General features: G+C 40.8%; 1 protein-coding gene across 4 annotated transcripts in view; it reads left to right on the forward strand.

Annotated features, from left to right (window-relative positions):
• LOC135101351 (uncharacterized) overlaps positions 1-15,309 on the forward strand; it is a 42,264-nt gene extending 26,955 nt beyond the window's left edge. For all 4 annotated transcript variants that reach the window (XM_064005218.1, XM_064005219.1, XM_064005220.1 and 1 more), the window contains 6 exons: positions 8,685-8,879; positions 9,270-9,527; positions 9,686-9,832; positions 10,005-10,188; positions 10,558-10,888; positions 11,153-15,309. In XM_064005218.1, the coding sequence (XP_063861288.1) occupies positions 8,685-8,879; positions 9,270-9,527; positions 9,686-9,832; positions 10,005-10,188; positions 10,558-10,888; positions 11,153-13,599 (3,562 nt within the window). In that variant the 3' untranslated portion in view covers positions 13,600-15,309. The remainder of the gene's footprint in view (positions 1-8,684; positions 8,880-9,269; positions 9,528-9,685; positions 9,833-10,004; positions 10,189-10,557; positions 10,889-11,152) is intronic.
• Positions 15,310-24,424: the final 9,115 nt, after the last annotated feature.

Raw genomic sequence — 24,424 nt, forward strand, 5'->3', positions numbered from 1 at the left:
GTGGTGGTGGTGGTGGTGGTGGCGGTGGTGATTTATGGGATTGCGGTAAGAGTGTTGTTAGTTGAGAAGTATCGATTGCATGCATACCCTCCTCCCACCCTCCCTCCCTCCTTCCTGTCCTCCTTCCCTCCTCTCTTCCCTTGTGTGTGTGTGTGTGTGTGTGTGTGTGTGTGTGTGTGTGTGTGTGTGTGTGTGTGTGTGTGTGTGTGTGTGTGTCTGTCGGTGTCCAGAGATATACGCGCAGTGAAATGTCAACTTAATCGACTGGTCATTGATTCCATAGCGATCCAACACTCTCTTTCAACCACCCGCTTTATCACCACCACCACCACCACCACCACCACCACCAACTTGTCGTTACCAATGGCGACGGACAGTGACCCTAGCATCGACTGTTTTTCTTTTTTTTTCTTTTTTTTTCATGGTGGTGTGAACTGGGTGGCATTGACCCCAGCGTCCCGCCCCGCCATCCTGCTTCCGACTGTCCTGTGTCTGGCGGGGCGGGGCGGGGCAGTGCAGGGCAGACCAGACTAGTGAAGAGCTAACCTGGCAATAAAGGTGCCCGTAAAGAAGTAGCAAGGCACATCAGGAACTAAATTGGCCGTTCTCGCTTTCTACTCGTCTTTTCTTTTTTTTTTTTAATGATGAATCTGCTTTTTTATGTTGTCTTTTTTTTCCTTGGCCGGTCTATCCAATGCCTAAAGAGAAGAAAAAAATTAAAGGCATTTCAGCGGTCTTAGAAAATAGTTTTTATGAGAGCGTTTAAGAATAAGCTCCTATAAAACATCACGGCTTTTGTGTGTCCATATTCTCTTGAAGGCTGCGAGCACTACTACATATAAAACCATGGTCCGTGTTCTGAACCTCCTTGGAATCTCATAAAGACTGTTTTCAAATGTCATATAGAGGATTAGCCTGGTTTTCATGAGTGTTTTCCCATTGATGATAAAGGATTTTTCTTAAATTATCTCTGGAATCATGAGAACATCCTTGAAAACCCGCTTAGCTTCCAGCAGCTTGTAAAAGTAGTCGAAATGAGACGTTTAAGTGTTTGAGAATACAAGTACGTTCCCATCCTTTTCGTGGAATCCTTAACGAGAAGACGCTGTGTTGGTATTTCGTGGCGCGCCGTGGTTATGAAATATGCGAGGAAAGGAGGAAGGGCTTGGCGGCGGCGGAGAGGCGAGGTGAGGGCCGCTGGGCTGGGGAGAGGGAAAGCTGGGTCAGACAAGTTGTGGTTACTGTACCCCCCTGGCAGTCCCTTAGGTGCGTTCACAAACCCACTTCCATTACCTTCCCTTCCCTTAGCCCCTTCCCGGCACCCTTCCCTCCCCACTCCTCCAGAATCTTCCTCCTTGGTGGGGCGCACGGCACCTCCATCAGGGGAACTGATAATATGATCCAGAGGGCACCGTATCCCACTGGACTCATGATCCTAATCCTTCATCCTTCACTCATTTCACATCCCTGACATTTTTTTTTCTCGTTCCCGCTGCCTTTCCCAGGCCTTTGTATGTCGCCCACTGTTGCGTTGAACCTCCAAGAGATAGAGGCAGACAGAGCACTAAAAGCGTTGTCACTCATGATGTTCCCAATTGAAGCTGTAAATTCCAGAGGACCATATTCTGAAACACTTCTGCTACTTTCAAAACGCTGTAGTTGAAGTTATACGATTTTTTTAAATCTTTACACCTCTAGTGGCAGATTAACAAGATTTATACATTATTAAACAGAGAAACCGTGTTGAGAATCCGGCTAATCATCTCTGTTGCCTTCGAAAATAGTCGTGGTTAGAGCGAAGAGCTTCAGAATACGGGCCCAGCGCCAGATCAGTCACTATGACACCCAGGGAGTGTGATGATGAGAACGTGCCGGGCCAGCTGACGACCAGGAGCTTTGTATGTGGCAACAGTGACCGAGTTTGTCAGGTTCATTTGTATCGCTGTAGTCACTCTCTCTCTCTCTCTCTCTCTCTCTCTCTCTCTCTCTCTCTCTCTCTTCAAGACGGGAATATTATCGAGGTATTGTGCCGTCTTGGGTGTTTTCTTGTTCTTGTTCTTGTTGTTGTTCTTCCTTGTTGTTAATGTTGTTATTATTATTATTATTATCATTATTATTATTATTATTATTATTATTATTATTATTATTATTATTATTATTATTATTATTATTATTGCTGTTGTTGTTGTTGTTGTTGTTATTGTTGCCGTCGTCGTTGTACTTCTTCTTCTTCTTCTTCTTCTTCTTCTTCTTCTTCTTCTTCTTCTTCTTCTTCTTCTTCTTCTTCTTCTTCTTCTTCTTCTTCTCTTTCTTCTTCTCTTTCTTCTTCTCCTTCTCCTCCTTCTCCTCCTCCTCCTCCTCCTCCTCCTCCTCCTCCTCCTCCTCCTCCTCCTCCTCCTCCTCCTCCTCCTCCTCCTCCTCCTCCTCCTCTTTTCTCATTTAACCGGACGTCATAATATCACTACATCAATCAATTCTTCTCTCACGTACTTCGTCCTCCTCTTCATTTCCTCTCATCAACTGGTGGTGGTGGTGGTGGTGGTGGTGGTCGGTGGAGGTCGTGGTCGTGACGTCACAAGAGGGAGCACCTAAGGGCAGGTCCGGCAGGTGGAAGAAGGAGGGAGTGAGAGGTGGAGAGGAGTGGAGTGGAGGGAGGAGGGCATCACGTGAGGGGGTGTCAGAGGGCGGTATGCAGTGTGGCTGACAAACACTGAACAGATCAAAATTTCCTCTCTCTCTCTCTCTCTCTCTCTCTCTCTCTCTCTCTCTCTCTCTCTCTCTCTCTCTCTCTCTCTCTCTCTCTCTCTCTCTCTCTCTCTCTCTCTCTCTCTCTCTCTCTCTCTCTCTCATAATCTGGGTCGTTTCTGTTTTCACCTTTCCTCTTCCTCTCCCTTCCCTCCCACCTCTCCCTCTTCCTCTTCCTTTCCTGCTTCCTCTCCCATCCTTCTCCCTCACTTCTTTTCCTCTTCTTTCGTCTTGTTTTCCTCCTTCATTCCCTCCTTCCTCTCCCTGTACCTTATTTTCCCTTTATCATCCCTTCCTTTCTTCTTCCCTCTCCCCTTCCCTCATTTTTTCCCACCTACCCTTCCACCCATGCAAAGGAAATAGGAAGTAGCTCAGTTTATACCTCCTCATCTTCCCTTACCTCCTTCCCCTGTCTTTCCATCCGTATTAAGAAAAAGCAGCATTACTCAATTTATTCTTCTCCCCTACACGACCCTTTCCCACACCTTTCATGCCACCTGTGTTTGTATAAGGGGGCGAGAGAGAGACGGAAGAAGGCAGGGAGGGAGGAGGTGCTATAGACGAGAGTACCGCGACCTTCACCATTCAGAAACCGACCTACAGAGCGGCGAGAAATTAGGTCTTAGAGAGGTGGTGGTAGTAGTGGTGGTGGTGGTGGTGGTGGTGGTGGTGTCGGTGTCAAGACGAGAGCAGCGCACCTTTGTCCATAACCTAATTTGCTGCAGGTGATAATAATGTCACCTGTTTCAAGTCTTATTCAGGTGGTGGATGGGACAATCAGCACTTGTGGGCAGTGGCAGCGAAGAGGAGAGAACGTAAAGGGGTAAAAAACAAAACAAAAAGGGAAAAACATGAGAGAGAAAAATCAAGTACATGAATAGAAAACTACAACGTATGAAAGAAGAAAATAGTAATAAAAGAAAATGCAGTAATCGTAAAGGAAAGTTTATGAGGGAATAGAAACATGCTTGAGAAGATTGGGAAAAGTAGAAAGTTGAAGGAAGGAATGGAATGGAAGAAAGAAAGTAAGAAAGAAAGGACGGGAAGTATGCATTGAGTTAATGTTGTCACGAAGAGATTTATGTATGAGAGAGAGAGAGAGAGAGAGAGAGAGAGAGAGAGAGAGAGAGAGAGAGAGAGAGAGAGAGAGAGAGAGAGAGAGAGAGAGAGAGAGAATGGGGAGGGGATACAGGTGTCATAGGTGACTGGGGAGGTGCTCGGCTGAGAAGGTAGGAAGAAGGGGGAGGGGGGAAGGGGATAAGGAAGAGGAAGGGGACGGGGGGAAAGAGTTCCTGCCTCAGCTTTCTTCCCAGAGGCGGATGTGGCACTGTCTCCTGTGTGTGTGTGTGTGTGTGTGTGTGTGTGTGTGTGTGTGTGTGTGTGTGTGTGTGTGTGTGTGTGTGTGTGTGTGTGTTTGCCGGCCGTGATCTCAAAGCTCTTCCATTACACTTTCCCTTCCCATGGGCTTCCCCCGCCTCCCCTCACTACCCCCTTCCCAGACCTCCACCCACGCCCATCCACTTCCAACACATTCATGCACACGTCATTGCATCCTTCCTTCGCCCCACCGTCCCCTTCTCTCTGTCTCTCCCGTTACGTGGTCATATTGATTGCTTCTTTACTAAGGCCGAGCGGAAATATCAGAAAACAAATACATACTGCATCGTTTCAACATTTCCTTCCCCCAAATTGTTCACCTCATCACGATATTCATTGATTCGCGGATATATGTTCCCCCCTCTCCGCACCTCTCGTATATAGATCCAGTATTCCGTCGCACACACACATGGCCTGCTACTGCCACTTGACTCGGCCCTCGCCTTCCTGCCGCCGCGGGTGTCACAAGCGCCCAGCCTGTCTTACCTACGTCTCGTACTGCTTTATGATATGTTCCTTACTCACCAACCTCAGCTATTCTTTCTCTACAATCATCCATTTGACTCTCTTGCACGTGTTTCTAAAGATTTGGTAAGGTGTTTTTAGTGCAGTGAAAGGGCTAATGAGACAAGTGGCTCTGACGTCACCGTGTCATTGAGAAAATAAAGGAATCTTTTTTTGTGGTATGGAGGAGGAAAGGGAGAGGCGAGAAGACGTCATTGGGAAGGCGGGAAGAAAAGTTGGAAAGATGTCTTGGTTTAACTTTAAAGGTTAGGTGAGGTGAGGTAGGACGGGGCTAGAGAAGGCAGGTCAGGTTCACATGGGTAGTGAGTCATTAAGAATTCCTCTGACTATCATACCAATATTAGATTCAAGGCAGTCCTTTAAGCATCGTCCCTTCGCTTTCTCGAGTCCGTAAAGTGGTCTTTAGTCAGTGTAGGGTGGCTAATCAGTCAGTCAGTGTGTTAGTCAAGCACTTGCTCACTTTCCCTGGTCTGTTCAGTCATGGATGAGTCAATGTATGCGCGCGTGCGTGGAGGAGCAGTCAGTCAATTAATCAGTTGTTTAGGGCGGTTAATCAGTCAGTGTATGGGAAAGTCAGTCTGTCGGTCAGTCAGTCAATGTGCGGAGAAATCAGTCAATGTGCATGGTTAGGTCAGTAAGACATTCAGTCAGTCAGTGTGTTGAAGTCAGTCAGTCAGTCTGGTGTGTGGGTGGCGTGAGGTGAGGCGGTGCCGTGCAAGGCCGCGTGTCAGGGGTCTCAGGGGAGGTGCCGTTCGTTCGTTCGTTACCTTGCAAACCTTTCTAGCGGACATGACAGTTGTGGGCTGTTGATACAATTCTTTTGTGAAAGCGTGGGTTGGATCGATTGAGAGAGAGAGAGAGAGAGAGAGAGAGAGAGAGAGAGAGAGAGAGAGAGAGAGAGAGAGAGAGAGAGAGAGAGAGACTTAAAACTCCTTCCTTCTCCGTAAAGTGTTTTGAGCATCACTCCCTTTTAAAGATTCGGTTCACTGCCTTAGCGTAATCTAGACGGACACCGTGAAGAGCCTTGTGAAGCAGAGCAGCGGAAACTTAAATAAATGAAACATATTCATTAATCACGTTACTGTAGTGCCGAGTCATTAGGGAAATAAAAAAAAATCTGACAAATTTATAGATGACATGTAGGAATAAGTATATATATATATATATATATATATATATATATATATATATATATATATATATATATATATATATATATATATATATATATATATATATATATATATATATATATATGTTATACTGGGACTGCCACGTGTAGGTCTGATGGCATCTTGTAGCTTCTCTTATTGTGTTCTTAGGCGATGCGGTATAATTTAATAGTGCGCGTCCCCATCCCTGGTCACACATGTAGACTGAAGGACTGATGTTAGAGGGGAAGTGAGCGTTGGTTGAGCGTGTTGGTGGCATGAACTGAACCTCGGTGACCGTGAAATATAATACCGTCAGCACTTAAGTCAAGGCCGCGCCCCCCCCCCACCCGCCCTCCTCCATCCTGGCGCCCGACGCGTCACTTTTGTGGTAATGACGATGAGAGAGAGAGAGAGAGAGAGAGAGAGAGAGAGAGAGAGAGAGAGAGAGAGAGTATTGGAGCAACAAAAGATGTAAGGAAAGAAGCAACTGGGTGAGACTCATAGAAGAAAAGAAGAGAGGGAGGCGGGGGAAGGGGTGCTGCTGTGGTGAGTGAGAAGAATAGTGTATGGATGTAAAGTCTTAACGTAATACTCGTATTACAAGCTACAGCAAGGCGCGGCGTTTCCTTCCGTGCTTGTACTCGCGTGCCCGGCGGTGGTTGCCTCTCCTCGCTGTTCCAAGACTGAAAACTGAGTGGTTGTCCCGCTGGCATTCGTGGACGCTCGTTATTCTCTTAAAGACCCTCAGGGAGAAAGGGAACTGTTTTCTCTACCGGTCTGCGGTTGTCATTAGTTTTGGTGCAACAGAGACAAACCAGACACAAAGATAGACTCAGGCACAACAGAGGCATCCAATATACCATTTTGAGATCGTTTTTTTCTTTCTCTGGCTATTTGTGGAAGTTTAGCGCATCAGGAACGTATCTTATAACACTATATCATTTTTTGAACACTATCTGCCACTGGCGGGTGGGGGGCGCCGCTCCGGGCAGTGAGAAGACAGTGTTGGGCCAGACCGGGATCAGGTGATGGTTAACACTTGTTACTCGGAAGCTGCGTTTTGACCAACTCGTGCTTTTGTCTGAATTTTTGGCGTCGAGGAAGTTCAAGAAATTTTACTTCCTAACAAACACAGTGTCATGGAAAATGCATTAAGCAGCGTGGTCGTGAACATGGATAAGGAAATTTATACAACTCCACGTGCTTACGTATATTCGCATGCATCCAAATGTATGCGATTCTCTCTCTCTCTCTCTCTCTCTCTCTCTCTCTCTCTCTCTCTCTCTCTCTCTCCTTCTTCTTCTTCTTCTTCTTCTTCTTCTTCTTCTTCTTCTTCTTCTTCTTCTTCTTCTTCTTCTTATTCTTCTTCTTTTCCAGGGCTTCTAGAACAAAGAACAGCTGTCAGAATACTGTCCAAATCGCGTTGTGGAAACAAGAAAAGTAGTGGCGGTGGGGAGGTCAGGAGGAAGATGGAGATGCGTGAGCGAGGAGTGGCAAGGCCTGAGGCAAAGTCAGCGGGCGAGTGGCTTGGGGCAAGGGGCCGGTGAGTGCAGGGCGGGCGGGGTGGGCGTAGCGGTGAAAGGTTATCCCCTCCCTGACCCTGCCACGGTGTCCCTCAATGGCTCGCGGCGTGAAATGGCGCAGTGAAAGTCTTCTTGCCCAAGAGTTACACAGCGAGAAAGTATGTGGATTTGATGTCCGTATATCATTGCCATAAACAATTTGTAGTCAGCAGCTTTGGTGAAGGTGTGGCGTAGACTTTTAGGCTGATGTGGAGAGCAGATGTGTGGGAATGTTGAAGTCGTGTGGTGACCCTGACAGAGGGCGAATACCACTTGGGCAGATAAGCTTTTGTGAAGAAGGTTGCAAATAAAACAAGCAATAGCTAAGGAAAATTTTTTTTCATGACGAGAATGTTATGGTCAGTTAACATGAAGTTGCTGCTCCTCGCCATTAAGGATATGTCGCTAATCGTGATGTTCATTCCTCCTCATGCATAGTGGTGCAGCCACACGCACACCAACAAAATGTACTACGGAACTATGCCCCATCTGAGGTCATGCTGACCAGGGTTCAGCAGCGCCCTCATGGACTGGCATTTGCCACCCCCCCTACCATTCCTAATGTTGCAGAATTAGTAAGATGCTCTGTTATTCCGTTCCTGTGCTGCATATTAAATGTACAGTGCGTGAAGCATCAGAATGGCAAGTGTATTCTGGCAGCAAAACATGTGGCCAGCCAGTCTTATTGACACAAAGGTTAATGGACATGTAGGGCCTTGTATCCCAGAAGGAAGCTCTGCAGGAGTAGCATGCACTGGGAGAGGGAAACCGCCCCTTCTTCTGCCCCTGCAGGATACACCTCCAGTCTCAACAGGATCATCAGGCCAGATATTAAGTTATTATTATTAATACTCGTGTTTTGAAACCCTCCAAGTTGACAGTACGGCTGTGATGGATGTGAGCTGCCATCATTGTCATGGGTGATGCATTCTTCCAATCACACTGCTGCTTTCCTTTTATTAGTTTTTTCCTTTTATTTATTTATTTATTTATTTATTTATTTTATTCATTTTTTAAGTAACATAAATGGATTATTTTAAATCCAGAAAGACTCAGATTGATTGTTTCTCAAACAATTGATGTTCCTTGGCTGAATGTTATGTATAGATAGTGATATGCATTTTTCACAGCAACTGGAGCATTCCCTTGCAATCACAGTTCTTCTTGGAAAGTGACAATACTTTCTGGTGTTGAAGTGGAAGGGCAAATTATAACTATATCCTATTATTTTTTTTTATCATTTTAAAATCTTATTTATTTATTTTTCTAATCATTAATGCATCCTGATGAAGCCTTACTAATGTGAATGTTGCCTCGGCAGGTCGGCCCTCCAGACATTGCACAAGTCCAGCGCCCGTGCCCAAGATGCCCACTACTTCTTGGGCGGCATCAACCATGACTGGGTGTGCTACTACGAGCGAGGCGTCACCTCAGACCAGTCCTGCATCAATGAGTGGAATGTCATGGACAGCCTTGAGTCCAAGAGGCCTCCCTCACCAGATTCTCTCACTGATAAGTAAGTAACCAGCAGATGTTTATTGATGCCAGTGACTGCATGCTGTAAGGAATATAGTACTACATTATAAATTTCTAAAACATTAGTTTGCATATGCAATCATGTCAGAGTTATGCTTCTCGTAGTTTTAAAGATTTACTGTCCATGTTTGCATGATAATGTTATCTCATAACATAGATTTGTAATATGTGGTGTGGTGATGGCATTTGTTGTGTACTATGGAGGAATGTATCACTCTGCACATTAATGTTGTTTATCATTTGTCTAAGTGTGCCATCACCATCTAGTTTATATCTCTTACATTTTTTACTAAATAGTATGATTGATTATATGAGATATTCATACAGCAGTTACTGTGTGATACAATTGTACATTTGATCTCGTCTGCAGAGAGGAAACACAACTCCTCATACGCAGCAAACTCAAGGAAATCATGATGAGCGTTGACATCGATGAAGTCACTTCCAAGTACATCAGGCAACGCCTTGAAGAGGATCTGGCCATGGATCTGTTCAAGTTTAAGTCCTACATTGATCAGGAAATGCTGGTCATTCTTGGTCAGATGGATGCTGCAACAGAAATCTTCCCCCATGTTTACCTCGGCTCAGAGTGGAATGCATCCAATCTGGACGAGCTGCAGTGTAATGGGTGAGCAGACTGCTTCGTGTCACTTCTTAGAAAACTGGAAACAACGACTATTTGGAAAATTAAACTGAGACTGATATATTTTTCATTTACTTGTAGTACAATAAAATGGTTCCATAGCAGAAGTGCAAATACTCACCTCATACATTGCCATCTTGCAGGGTGGGCTACATTCTCAATGTTACAAAGGAGATAGACAACTTCTACCCCGGAACATTTGACTACCTCAACATTCGGGTGTATGATGATGAGAAGACAGAACTCCTCAGGCACTGGGACAGAACATTCAGATACATCACCCAAGTCCAGTGAGTTGTCACACGTTCATGGCAGTGACAACCATTTCATATTTGTGCTTTTTTCATCATAGAAAATGTTTCCAAGATAACCAAGGGAGCTAATTATATTCAGCAGTAAGTTTCTAAAAATATATACTGTATGTACTTGTATTGTACTATAATCTTGTCTTCTGTATTGCAGGGAGAAGAACTCAAAAGTGTTGGTACACTGTAAAATGGGAATAAGTCGTTCAGCATCAGTTGTCATTGCCTATGCCATGAAGGCCTTTAACATGAGTCTTGATGAAGCCCTAGCCTTGGTCAAGAAGAAGAGGAGCTGCATCAAACCAAACCAAGCATTCTGTAACCAACTCAAGACGTATGAGGTCAGTATGTGACACAAACTTTTAATCATAAATTGTAATCCAGCCCTTATGAATGTTATGCTACATCCGTCTAAAAAGTTAAAGGTACATGGATCTCAAAAAACATGTAATATTGCAATTGCCCTATGAAATATCTTTATAACTCCATTTTTTCCAGATAACTTCAACACTTGTTGATTAGAATCTCTCAAATATTTCTTTCATTCATTTTAATTAATTTTGTTTGAAATTTCTTGACTTACTTCAGAAATTCCTTTAATAGTTAGAATTTGCTCTCTAGTTTACGTATGCATTTTAAGAACATTTGTGAATATCAGAATATATTCTGTGTTTTTCCCTCTCCTTAATTTTCCAATTTTTCTTTCTCAGGGAATCCTTGACGCAAGTCGACAGAGGCACAACATTCTGTGGAGAAGCAAGTCTGAGACAAATCTCAAGTCTGCAGCAGGTCAGGCCAACCGACACAATAAGAGTCAGCAGAATACAAAGTCCAATGATGATGTGGATCAGAGCAATAACACCAAGAATTTACGCAAGAGCACTGAAGAATTGCCCACATATGACACATCGTTCGGTGGCTATAATGCCCTCATTCCCACGCCAACCAACCTCCAGAATGGTGAAGGAAACAAGAGGCCAAAGTCTTGGTCTCCCGATGACCACATGGCTGCTCTCCTTTTTCCTCAAAATTCTGAGAAAGGTGAGCTGCCGTGGTGAAATTGGAGGAATACTTGACTGTTTGAGAGTCATAATTTTTAAGGGATGCATTTATAAATAGGAAGCATGCTATCTAGACTTCAGCATGGTCTTTCTAAATTGTCAATTTCTCACTGTTCAGGCAGCATTTTGCATATTTAACCATACTCATTAAGAAATAGAGCTACATAGATGGAAATGAATGGTGATAGATGATTATTTTAAAACTCTATTACCTTCAAATCTAAAGTGTTCTGATGTCTTTCAGGTGGGAGTTACTTTGGAGAATCATGGCGCCTCTCTCAGTCCCTGAATGTTCAGTCCTGGCGGGCTCACGTGACTCTTCAGCAGAGAGACTTACGAATCATGGCAGTGGAATGCCCTGGGGACGAAGACAAAGACTCACCTTCGTCAGTGGTGGAAGCGTTAAACCCCCTGTACTCGGAAGTCCCAACAGACGGCATTACTGGCGAAGTATCATCGCTCCAGCTTTCTTCAACAGTCAAGGATAGAATTAATGAGTTTGAAAATGTACAAACAGGAAATCAAGCACTTTCAAAGAAAGGTGATAATGGCAGAAAAGGGGAAGCATTAATGATACAGAATACAGTATGTTCCAGTGATGACTTTGATAATCACACAAGTACTGCAGAACTTGATAGGGTCATTGAGACTTTACTTACTCCGGGTGAGGACATGCAGAGCAGTGAACCAGTGATTTCTCAGACCAAAGCAGTTACTCAGAAACATCAAGCTGTACTGGTCTCATCACAAGTGTGGCAGGAAGAGAACAAAAGTGAAGCGGAAGTGAATGTGAATCCAGTAGAAAGTCCTGTGGGTGTGCTCAAGGAGTCTATCACTTGGCCAGCAGGTATAGTGAAGAGACAAAAACAAGACTTTGAGGAGAAGGTAAAAATGAGTGACTCTAAGTCACCCTCTAGTAGTAAGGAATGTGAGCCATCTCTCTCGAGACAGAACTCTTCAAGCTCCCTTAGTGGTCAAAGAGTAGAGGTAGTAAGGTCTCCAAGTTATGGGCGTCAGGATTCTATAGGCTCGGATACAGTTAAAAGAGATGATCCTTTTTCAGCTAAACTAGATAAAGTGTTTGACAGAGAGGAAAGAAAGCAACAAAGACTAAGTGCCATTATTCATGTAAGCGGAGATACAAAGGATACACCTTCACGTAACAGTTCTTGGGGATCCTTTGACAGTGCTGTAGTGTTAGCTGATAGGGATTTGCCATCAAGACAAAGTTCATGGGGCTCCTGTGATACCAGAATAACAGCAGGTACTGTATCATCTAGAAATAGTTCCTTTGGAGCATTTGATAAAAAACCACAGCCTCTTAAAGAAAATTTAGAAATATCAGTTCCAAATAGTAACATAACTGGTACTTACTTTGAAAAAGATCCTGGCCCATTCACTCCAGGAACTATCAGGAGAAACAAAGGCAAGAATTCAGATGTGAAAGATGGGTTATTAGATGAAGATATTAAACCACCTGATGAAAATGAGGATGTAGAAGAAGTAAAGGCAGAAGACACTTCTCAATTCAAGGCTGTGGCAAACATGAAGGCCTATGGACCTGCACCGTACAAGAGTCCAACAGAGAGGGAGAGCAGTACTATCCCAGTGGAACTGGCTGATGAGGAAACAGTAGAGGCCACTGATAGTTCCTCTGATCACCATCATAGCAACCCTGCTCTAAGTATTTGCATTCCAAATAGTACAAATCCCTTGGCCACCACCAGGTCTCAGCCCAGTGTATGCACAACCATATCCTCAACTGAGAACTTGTATACTGAGCTCAATGTGGATAATAGGTTAAATGACAGCAAGACCAGTACAGGGAGTGAAAATATCTCGACACTTGCACCTGGAACTGTAAGACAGCACAAGGAAATTTTAGAAAGTAAGAGTCAGGAGGGATCCTTCTCAGAGGTACAAAAAATACAAGAAAAACTTTTCATCCCTTCTTATTCACGTTCAAAGAGCTCATGTGATTTAGAAACTAAGGCTGAATCAGATTCAGCAGGTTCTGATAATCACAACTTTTCTGAAAAGAGAGCAAAGTTTGAAGGTCATTTAGAAAATGAATCAGAAAAAGGAAAGGTTAGAAAAATCACACAGGCTATTGAGAAACAGAATGAAGATGAAAAGATGAAACAATACAAAATAGAAGGGATAAGGAAGAGATCTCACAGCTTGGAGCGCCTCAGCACCTCACCCTCCTCACCTGGCAGCTCACAAAATGGACTGCTGGAGCAGCTCTTAGTTCAAGCACAGACAGATGTTCGGCATATGGAAATGGAGGAAAATCCTATGGAAGAAATACGTGTCAAGAATCTGGTTGGAAAATTTGAAGACTGCCAAGAGCAGAAACCACCCAGGGTTCAGACTAGAAATACAAGAGCTAAATCAGATAGCTGCACACCAGATAAATTTCAACCCCCAGTACCTCAACGTAAATCAAGTCTAGACTACAATTTCAAACCAATACAGAGATCACAGTCTCAACCACCTCAGACTCCAGTCAGACAGCCAACCCCAGGAGGCAGTCTGCCCTTCTCAGGGAAGGCTCCTTCTCACAAACCTCCACCAGGGGGACGGGGTCAGGCTTTGGGTACAGAAGTGCGGCAAAGAAAACAACAGGGCAAGACTCACCCGTTGACAAAGCTCACACGGGCAACAAGGGAAAATTATCACACAATGTAAGACTTAACTTTTACTACTTATACGAGGATGCTATTATAAATGCTTCCATAATTGAAAACTATCTTGTGATATGTAGACTAAGGATAGTGTAGCCACTTTCAGGTGAGGTACAGATGTCCTGATACAAAAGCTGCAAAGTGTGTAGGTGTAAGAGTGAATCTCATCTACATGGAAAATTGCTGTTAAGTGGCCGTCAATTTCCAGATCAATAACTTTTGTGCCTCTGTAGAAAGTTCCTGCTAGTTCATGAGAGGTGACCATTGTAGCATTTAGCCTCACCAATCCTACAAAATCTCCTACTACCCAAATGTAGCTCATTAGCTACAAAAAAGCTATAAGATTCTTTTTTGTGTCTTGTGCACACATTACTAGTCGTGGAAAGTAGGAGCATGAATGTATATCAGGACACCTGTAGCATGTACTGTATGGATATTACGTAGGCAAGGATTCTGAAATTTCACTGGTGTTGTAGGATGGTGTGATCATCTGCTGGTGGCCAGTTACAAGTAATAAATACCACTTTGAAATCATGTGACTAATTTTTTATATACTAGCTGATCTTGTCATGATTTTAAAAGTATGATCTGTAATCTGTGTCACCTGTGTTACCAAGGCATATTTCTGTAACTGAGCAGTTTTTCAGTCATAATGTGATAGTTCAGAATTCATGCAGTAGTCATTTCTCTCTACGATTATTTTCCATACTGTGGAAGTCTACTTGTACTGTGCTGCTTCACTGTAGTGCACAACATATGATTTCCACTGAGGTGTGCTAGTCCCTGCTGCTGTTATCTTTTTCTAGTCTTACCTGAGCACCTGTAATTCCCTTCCACAGAATGTTGATATTGATAGGATTATTTTTCTGATACAAAAACACAATGTATGGCATCTATATTCAAAATCTATTCCAAATTGTTGTGTTGACCTTAAATCCTATTTATGAAATTGCCAATACTTGTTGGCCACTGGGTGTATTGCATCTTGTTGTTTAATAATTCTTTATGTATTTGTGCTGGTATTTTCATAGAGTTCCCTTCAGTATCTAGCGTCATAGATATGTGAATGTGGTGTTCCAGCATATACATGATTTATGTGATATGATTGACTGGCATCTTCTACTTTCCTTGAAAACTTTGTGCATATCAGTCTTGAAAAGTCACCGTCAGACTCAAATTGGAAAGCTTGCAATGATTAATCCCATGATGTACTTTTAGATTTGTAGATGGCATCAGTAGACATTCCTCCTTTTTGCTCAATTCTGATGACTCTTCCTTTTGTGTCATCGTTCTGTATTATGTTTGTGAATGTATACTTATATCGGATACTTATCAAGACAAATTCACATACTACCTTAATTTGTGTCCATTTATTCAAAGGTAATACTAAGTGTCTGTATGGTCTGATGTTGCTGAATTACTGCTGATTCATTTAATGAGACAACCCAGGCCACTTGTCATTTGTGCGGACTCTGCTAGGCACTACACAAGTGTATTTTTATTATTAAGAGGTTATGAACAAAGATGTCATTGTAGTGCAGCATGTGGAAGTTGATCATTTGCATTAGGTGTTAACCAAAGCCAGGAATATTTTGCACAGTCCTGTATCCCACTGAAACTTACAAATTGCCTGAAAATTTATTGGAAGGAATTATATTTGTTATTCTTGAGCACCTTAATCTGCAGCTTTTTTTTTTTTTTTCTTTTTTTTTTTTCAATGTACATACATAATTCTCTTTCCCTCTCTCTTAACTTTTCTCTGTCATAATGATATTGGTGATTTACAGTGTAATTTATGTATAACAGTGGTGTGCTATATTTTGTATATAATTTGTACAAGAATCTAATTTATGATAATAAAATAAATAAACAAAAAATGTAGTATTTGTAATGCCAAGCTTATTCTGCAGCCATTCTGAGCCAGTGTAGATGAGTGTAGTAACTATCTCTATGTTTCATTTTATCACTGATGTATCTATAGAAAAGCTTATCTTAGAAAAGCTTTATATTTGTTCACTATATCCTTTTCAAAGTTCCTTTCTTCTTCTCTTCTTAAACTAAGATATTCATTTGCTTTTTTGTATTCTCTGTTTCCTTCATTCTACTGTTTCTTCACCTTCCATGCCTTTTCCTTGGCCTTTTTGGTCTTTGCACCTCAGGCATTATACCAACTATGCCAGTTCATTTTCACTTTATACATTGGTACATATTTAAACACTCCCTCATTGTACTTACCTAATAATGGTTCATATTTTGTTTGTACTCCCTTATCTTTCAACAGCTTATCCCACTTTATACTTCCGTAAAGTTCTTCAAAATTTGCCTTCGCATAGTTTAGTCTGCCATCTCTGTACTCTTTCCAATCCTTTGCTTTTATCCTCTCTAATTTAATCTCTATTGCAATATGATAATTTTTTCCTAATGGGGACAGATACTTCATATTTGGTCTGGATTCAGGCTTCCTGATAAACACTAGATCAATCATTGAGGGCTGCTCTTCTCTGTATCTTTTATATTCATCTGATCATATTATCCAAGCATTTTCACCCTTCTTGCATCTCCTCCTCTTTTTTCCTTTCACTGTCTTTAACTACAATGGTCAAAACTTCCATCATCCCATCACCATATCCCACTTCTTCAACAAAGATATCCTTCTTCACCAATATTAACACTCCTCCTCCCAGCTTTATCTTTTCCATCTCTCCTCCAAATGCTGTACCTTTCCTCTGCAAATTTTATTCGTATTTCCTCTTTTAATTTGGTCTCTGCTAAACATACAATATCCACCTTGTTATTCTTTAAAATATCCCTTATTTCCAATATATTTGACACAAGCCCATTTATCTTTGTGTACATAACTTTTAATATATTACATTCCTTCTCATTCTTACTATATTCTCTCTATTCTTATTCCTCTTCCCTGGCATTCTTCAACTACCACTTTCTTATCTTTAAATTCACAGTTTTCCATACAAATTCTTTCACTTGATCCTGTATCCTTTTTTTTTCTTTTCTTTGCTTTAACTTTTCTCTTGATTTATTCCTCTCATCATTATTTAAATCTCTTCTTATCCATATATTTTTCATGTCTTACATCTTTCACAGTTTCTATGTCCCTGTCATTATAGTTTCCACTACCATTTGTGTATTCAATCTAATTTTTTGAGGCCTCACTCCATTTTCAGTATATTTGCCAAGCCTTTGAACTCCTTCAATTTGTTCCATTATTTTTTCTCCTCCCTCAATCTCTATTGCTGCTACTGTCTCCTTTGCTCTTCACTTCTTTTATCACCAAATATTACAACACACTTCTTATGTATTGTATCCCTTACTATGGTGTGTGCGTGCGTGTCCTAACCTAAGCTGAGAGAGAGAGAGAGAGAGAGAGAGAGAGAGAGAGAGAGAGAGAGAGAGAGAGAGAGAGAGAGAGAGAGAGAGAGAGAGAGAGAGAGAGAGAGAGAGAGAGAGAGAGAGTAGACCATGCAAGTGTTCTCTTTGTCTTTGATCTAGTGAGAGAACCCTTACAGAGTGACTCACGAGGAGAAACCCACTTACCACCAAAATGGTGATCATAACACTTAGACATCTTGCTGCGGGAAAAATGCAGCTGTGCAGTAGTTATGGCATTGTGGGGTCATCAAGACAGCCATAGGTGGCTCAGGAGACAAGATTACTCCTGCACTAGCCAAGACATTGTTTGTTTACATTCAGGTTCTTTATGGGATCATATTTACCTTATTTCAAGGATTAACTTACCATTGTACACACTGTTTCTCTTCCAAATATACAAAAGCGAAGGAAATATTTATAGAAACTATATATTAGTAATAAATGGCACCTTTTGCTGTCTTAATATAATATATTAAGACAAAGTTACTTGACTTCATATTATGAAGTCAAGTAACTTTGTTCAAGAAACTGGTTATGTCAACTGAAGCAATATGAGTTCAAAATTTTGTTCAAAAAACAATTTGTTCGAAAAGGGAGGCATTTGGTAACCGAAGTTCCCCTGTATACACATGTTAAGAGACTGCAATGTCATTCATCAAGAAAACACTTGTTTACCATCATTATATTTCACATAATATACAGTTAGATGAGAGTTATCAACATTACTGATGCTATTAGCTTTGTGGATCTATTTTGTCACTTTCACTACTTCCATGGTCCTCCTCCTCCTCACTAGACTGAAGACCTAGCTGCTTGCATGTCCACATGAAATGTTCAGGTGGTGCAGCAGAGAGCACCAAATCTGATTTATCTTTACTAAACTGACAAAGACTTATTGTTGACAAATGTAAATGGCAGGGAACCATCCAGGATGACCTTGCAGGTAGAGCCAGCTTGGAGTATAGAATGTCCGGTAGGATCTGGGGAGAGAGAATGAAAAAAATCAGCAATAATTATTCTAAAACTTACAGGGAGTCAAAAAAAAATATTGAGTCAGTATGTGCAGTGACAGCAAGGCATCTTATTATTACTTAAATTCCACAACACAACAATTTACAATGCAAATATAGACTTGAGAGAGAGAGAGAGAGAGAGAGAGAGAGAGAGAGAGAGAGAGAGAGAGAGAGAGAGAGAGAGAGAGAGAGAGAGAGAGAGAGAGAGAGAGAGAGAGAGAGAGAGAGAGAGAGAGAGAGAGAGAGAGAGAGAGAGAGAGAGAGAGAGAGAGAGAGAGAGAGAGAGAGAGAGAGAGAGAGAGAGAGAGAGAGAGAGAGAGAGAGAGGATACAAATACAGCAACTTATAAAGCTAACTAGACATGAGCAGAGAATTAATTTCATGGCCATCGTATGCATTTGACAGCAATAAAAAGGACTACAAAAATTCCTATTTTATTATGAATTAGCTAAGATCTTTGGCCAAAAGTATCAAAATTTCTTCACCTGTGGTTCAAGACAAGCATTATGATGGCTGATTAGTATTTTTCTCCCCATGAGTGTCTTTACTCTTCCTGAATACAGGTGGTCTCCAAGAACAGGGCTGTAGCAGTGTGTTGCCCAGACCCGGAGAAAGTGCCATTTGGAGACCTGAGCTTTGATCTGTTGGGAAATATAAATAAACCATCTTAAAATTACCTTTTTTATATAATGTTTTAGGTAGTTAATGAGTTTGTGTCTAGCACCTCAAAATTTCTTTACTTTTGATGCCTTGATTCCACATAATTTTAAAAATGTAATGAGAAGAAAATTAGGAAGTGGAAAGATGGTATGAAATGCTTAAGAGCAAATATAAGCAGTGTGAGAATGACTTTGTGTCATCATTACTTATATTTTTATTAGTTGACATTACAAGCCCTTTTGGGGAAAATTAGTATGAAAAATCTATTATTTATTATATTCTTGAATTTCTTAGACCAGACATTTTTGGAGAAAAATGAGCACAGGCATGACATGGATAAGATACAAGGGCATTCATTCTATGGATGTGACTGTATGTGTGTGTGTGTGTGTGTGTGTGTGTGTGTGTGTGTGTGTGTGTGTGTGTGTGTGTGTTCAGAGTGAGGGGCTTGTCTCGGCTGATCCTCTTCATGAGATGTCAGCCTGTTATATACCTCGATGGATAAATATTTCAGAATATAAAAGTTAATAATTCAGGTTTTAACAAATTAAAGGAGTAATTTATGGATATACTTGAAGACGAAAGAGCCACTGGCCTTCAAAAATTTTCAGCAAAGTTATCTTGAAGTAGCATCTATTATCCTATCTTACCTCCAATAGTGATGTATCCACTTCTTTGTTGTATTTAAGTATTTTGTGTTCCACAAGTACAGGCTTCACCAAGCTGGCTTTGGCAGCTGACATTGAATACTTTTTAGCTATAACAGGCTGAAATTGATGGAATGAAATATAATTAATGTGGACTTCACAGTCTATACAATCGCAACAAAAGGAGCTACTCATATATATTCTCTCTAAAACTACAAAACAAATCCTTAAAATCTGTTTATGGTTTTTTAATTACTAAAAATCTTACTCAGATAACTTTTCACCAAGGATTTACTTACACTGAAAAACTATTTGATACAAAAATGTGCCAACTAAATGTTTTTGTGTAATAAATATGATGAGCATTAATATACTAAACCACCTTTGTATTCTTATCAACACAGGGTGTAACTGAAGTTTCTACAGACATTGCTAGAGCTGAAAGTACAAGTTTTCTAAGTGGGAAATATTCTATCTACATACAGCCTTGTTTAGCTGTGGTATGAAATTCAAGTGTGGCTGGGTGATAGATAGGATATGACTGGTATGGCAAGGCTAGGCAGGAACCCTTGTTGGAGAAACACCATGTTCACATACTCAACATTACTGTATGTGGCATTGTCAGTAGTTCTCTCTCTCTCTCTCTCTCTCTCTCTCTCTCTCTCTCCAAATCCTGCAATAAAATCTAAACATTTTAAGTCACCATCTTGGCGTGAATATGAAAGTGACTGGCTAGCAATCAACTGATTTCCACCTAGCCTTGTTCCTCCCCCTCCCTGCCTGGACAGGCATGGTGCCACATAGCCTATTATTTTATTTGTCATTAATTACAGCCATACTCTCATTGTGTAATGTTTATTGATGAATCACCTGTCTGTCAATACCATCTGTCTCATTACAGGAAACTGTAATGCCCCAAAACTTGTAGAAATGGTGACTGAATAATTCACAATTTTACCATGGGACATCCTGCGTCAACATGTCCCTCCATGGATACCCGCCCAGCTGTTGTTACTCAGCCACACTTGAATTTCATATCATGGGTAAACAAGGCCTTAAAATACATATTAGCATAGAACATTTTCCATTTAGAATAACCTGTACTTCCACCTATAGGGATATCCACTGAAACTTGTGTTACACACTGTATATCAGGAAAAGTAATCTTGAGAATTTTATAAAATTTTGAGGATTCTACAAAAATGTAGTTTCTTGTTGAATATTACACCAAAATTATTGAAAACTACATTAAAATATTATGAGAAAAAAGACTTTTTAAATAATACATAATATGAAATATTACCTATCTATTAAAACAGGCTTGGATTCCCATTAATGGGAGAATATATTCAAGAGGAAAAGTTCTTGCTTCCTAAGATTCTATCCCTTTTGTCACCTTTTCCAGTGCACAGATGCACAGGAATGCTATCTCTGTAACATACAGTCAGCGACATTTGCAATTACAGGATGTGCCTCACCATAAAAATGGTGGTGGGGAACCTCAAATTGCTTGATAACACCTTACATGGTGTCAAGAGACAGTTAAAAGAATATCCTCAGCTTACAGAAAAAAAAAAAATAAATAAAATAAGATAAAATAAAATTGGAGCAGCCCACCACCATGTTTGTGGTGAGGCAACATCCTCATGTTCCTCATCGCTCCATTTCTTCACGAACACACTCACAGTCTTTTCAATGCCAATAGTTATGCGCCAAATTTTTCAAGTTGTTTCACCATTCTAGTGAAACTCTGACACTCATACTATGTAATCATGGCCTGTATATTTTCCAGGCATCACACATCACCTCAGAACACTTTGTTTAAAACAAACACAGCTGGTTTGTTAGCCGGAGCAAAGAACGGTCACAAAAGATAACTTTCCCTTAGGTCAATATGTCAAACAGTGAATCTGTTACTCACTGCTTTCAAAAATATATGAGAGACTAACTTAAGTTGCCATGTAGTTATTTTCTCCAGGCAGATTTTTTTCAAATTTTTTTCAGACTGAGGAGGAGTGAGTTGCTAGTTTGTGCAATGTGATGCTCATGTCAGCAGGAGTTCTAATTGTGATTGTCACTGACTGCACAAAAGTTAAGATATACTGTCAGCATCATAAAACTGAGATGAAGTAATTAATATTTAGTAAAACAGTTATAGTATAATTACCACTTTTCCAGAATTATGGACATATTCCAGTTTTATAGCTACTTTTGTGGCAACAGAAGTTGGATTGGGGAGGCCAACTGTAATTGCTCTATACATCATGGCTGGCTGGCTCATTGCCTTAGATCTTCTAAAGCATTTCTGAACCTTCTCTGTAAGCTTTGGAGATGTGCTCAGAAGCATTAATCCACTGCTCCACCTGCCAAAGAAACCTCTTAATTACTTACATGAAGTGGCATCAAAAAGTTCCAAGATTAGGCCTATATACAAGAAAACAGTTAAGTTGAGGCACCATTCCTTTCAAAATAGTCCCACTGAACAGTCCTCCAAGTGCATCTCAAACACATTCTGCAATTCAAATGAAATTTTCTCCAGTGTCAAAATGGCCTATTGACAATGTGGCACTGAATGGTGAAATTACAGTGAACAACCCTCACAGATGTTGAAGAAAACAATGAGTATGGTCTTTATCACACTGCTTTGCATTCTTCTATTGTAGAGATAATGGGTTTTGACACTGGGAAGATTATAGTTTGGTTTCTAGGTTATATATGTAGACTAAAGCCTTGCCTCCAGTAGTGACCCTTGGCATGAAAGTCAGGTGTAAGAGCTGTTAGCGGCTACACCTTGTTCACCTCTACCCTCCACCAACACTTGTGCCTCTGTAATCACCAATAAACTCACGAGCCCCGCCCTCCCCCCTTCTTGCAGCATCAAACCATAGAACTAACACTATTATTTGCTGACTTCCTGTTTACCACTATTCCATCCCTACCAGTTCACAGCCAGCCTTCCTTCTACTTGCATACTTGCTCTGCCTAGTGCCTCTCAAGATTTTCCAGTAAGTCTTCCCTCTGCTCAGGATGAGGGCTGGGGACTCTCCTGTAAACACCTCATCATCAATGCTGCCTTCCTCAATTTGCCTTCTGTTGTCCATCTGGTGTCCTTGGATTGGTGTCAGGTGGTAGCAACTCCATGTGTCTATTTTGCCTAATTTTTGTATCTTCACTTTGTTATTGTCTTAAGTAGATCCATTAATATTTCTTGGGTTTAGCATTTTCTGGTGAACACTTACAACACTTGTGGGTTTGGGGGTGAGAGAACATGACTTCTCGTGACACATTTAGTTATTGGCAGACTGGCACAATGGTCTTTCTGTCCACTGTGGAGGAGATTCAGTGGAAATTGCAGGTGTAAAAGTACTGTATTGTTGCTCACTGGGACTAGGAATACTATATTGTTGTTCAATAGGACTATTTTGAAGTGGATGGTTCTTAAACCTAAGTACTAAGTACTTTCTGTACATTCTTGTACACAAGCTTGATCATAGAATTTTTTATGTCATATAATTAATTTAATAACACACATCATTGAAATAAAATATCATCTGTAGAGCATTCATTAACATTTTTTTTTACAGATAACAACAACTGAATAGGAATAATAAAAAAAAAAGAAAAAAAAATTATCATGACAACTCTGTAAAATAGATGGCATAAATCCATGCAGCCATCACATGGGGTGGTAGCATGGTATTGTTCTTGAAAGCTTTCATGGACATATCAGGAAAAACAAAATTAAAAGTGGTCCTAACCTCTCAGTAGATTTAACAATTTCTAGATGATTTGCAGCATATTGTTCTTTGAGGAGAGGCAACACCTGACTCATGACTGGGATGTTGGGTGGGCCAATGCCCATGTCAAGTGTCTCAACAGTAATATGTGGTCCTGTGGCTTCAGATCTGTCTGATTTTATCATACCAATACCATAGGGTTTGTTCAGTACTATCAAGCCATCTGAGAAAAGAAAATCAATATAATTAAGGCAAAGTCCCAGATATAAGCAAACACAGCTCCATGAGGATCTCTTATTTGTACCAAAATGTCAGAAGTTGCTGAGGATTACACACCTGAGTAGAACTGAAGTGGTAGAGGTGATTTCAGCAAGACACTCCAAATTTTAGTTATATAATGCAAATCTCCTTAATTTATACCTTTATATTGGGGGTCCCCAACCAGCAGCCTGTGAATCCATTCCATGCTGCCCACAGCCAGTCACCAAAATTGACAGTGTGTGTGGCCTGCCAGATAAATTCCTGGGTCATTGGTGCAGCCCACCAGTATATAAGGCTATACTAGTTTTAGTCTTCCATGCACAGCTCACAGATGACCACTTGGACAACATTCTCTTGTTGACTGTTAGTTCCATTACTCCTGATTTTGATGAGCTTTAGGCTGAGAAATGTCACCAGGTGTCTCATTAGTATATTCTTTTAAATCTTTTGTCATGAATATGTGGGTTTTTTTTTTTTTTTATTTTCATGGGTGCAGCCCTTGGGACCTCTCGGACTTGTTGCTGCAGACTGCGGTACTCTGCAGGTTGGGGATCCCTGCATTTTATGTATATGAATGCATGTAATTCCTAAATAACTATACATATTACTCCCATGTGTGATGTTTCACCATCCTTGAAAGAAAACTAAAGCATTCTGCTCATTGTGCTATATACTCCTTATCCCTTATGTACTTGTTACCACTGGTTCTGAAGATTACTGATAGTTTTGAAAATTATCTACCCTTTGAGAAAACCTACCCTTATTGTAAACTTCAGTGCTCCTCAGATGTTCTGCAAGTTCCTGTGAACTTTGCCACGGGTAAAGCCTTTTGTACACATGGCTCCTGGAAGTTCCTTCGACATTCTGAAATAGTAGTTTATGTTGAATATTTTCATGGTTTACTAAATGATAAAAATATAATCAGCAGTGACTGAAAGTAAAGTTGTTAATGTAATTAAATTCTTAACTAATTTATCAAAGGTGAAAAAAATAACTAACACAATTTCAGATCATATTTCTATATATTTTCTTAAAATTATCACAGCAATCAAATAATATGATATGCCCATCCTTGGGGTACAAGAATTAGATGGAAAATATGAGTATATATGTGTATAAGA

Source organism: Scylla paramamosain, chromosome 6, assembly GCF_035594125.1.
Source record: "Scylla paramamosain isolate STU-SP2022 chromosome 6, ASM3559412v1, whole genome shotgun sequence".
In the NCBI taxonomy this organism is placed as follows: domain Eukaryota; kingdom Metazoa; phylum Arthropoda; class Malacostraca; order Decapoda; family Portunidae; genus Scylla; species Scylla paramamosain.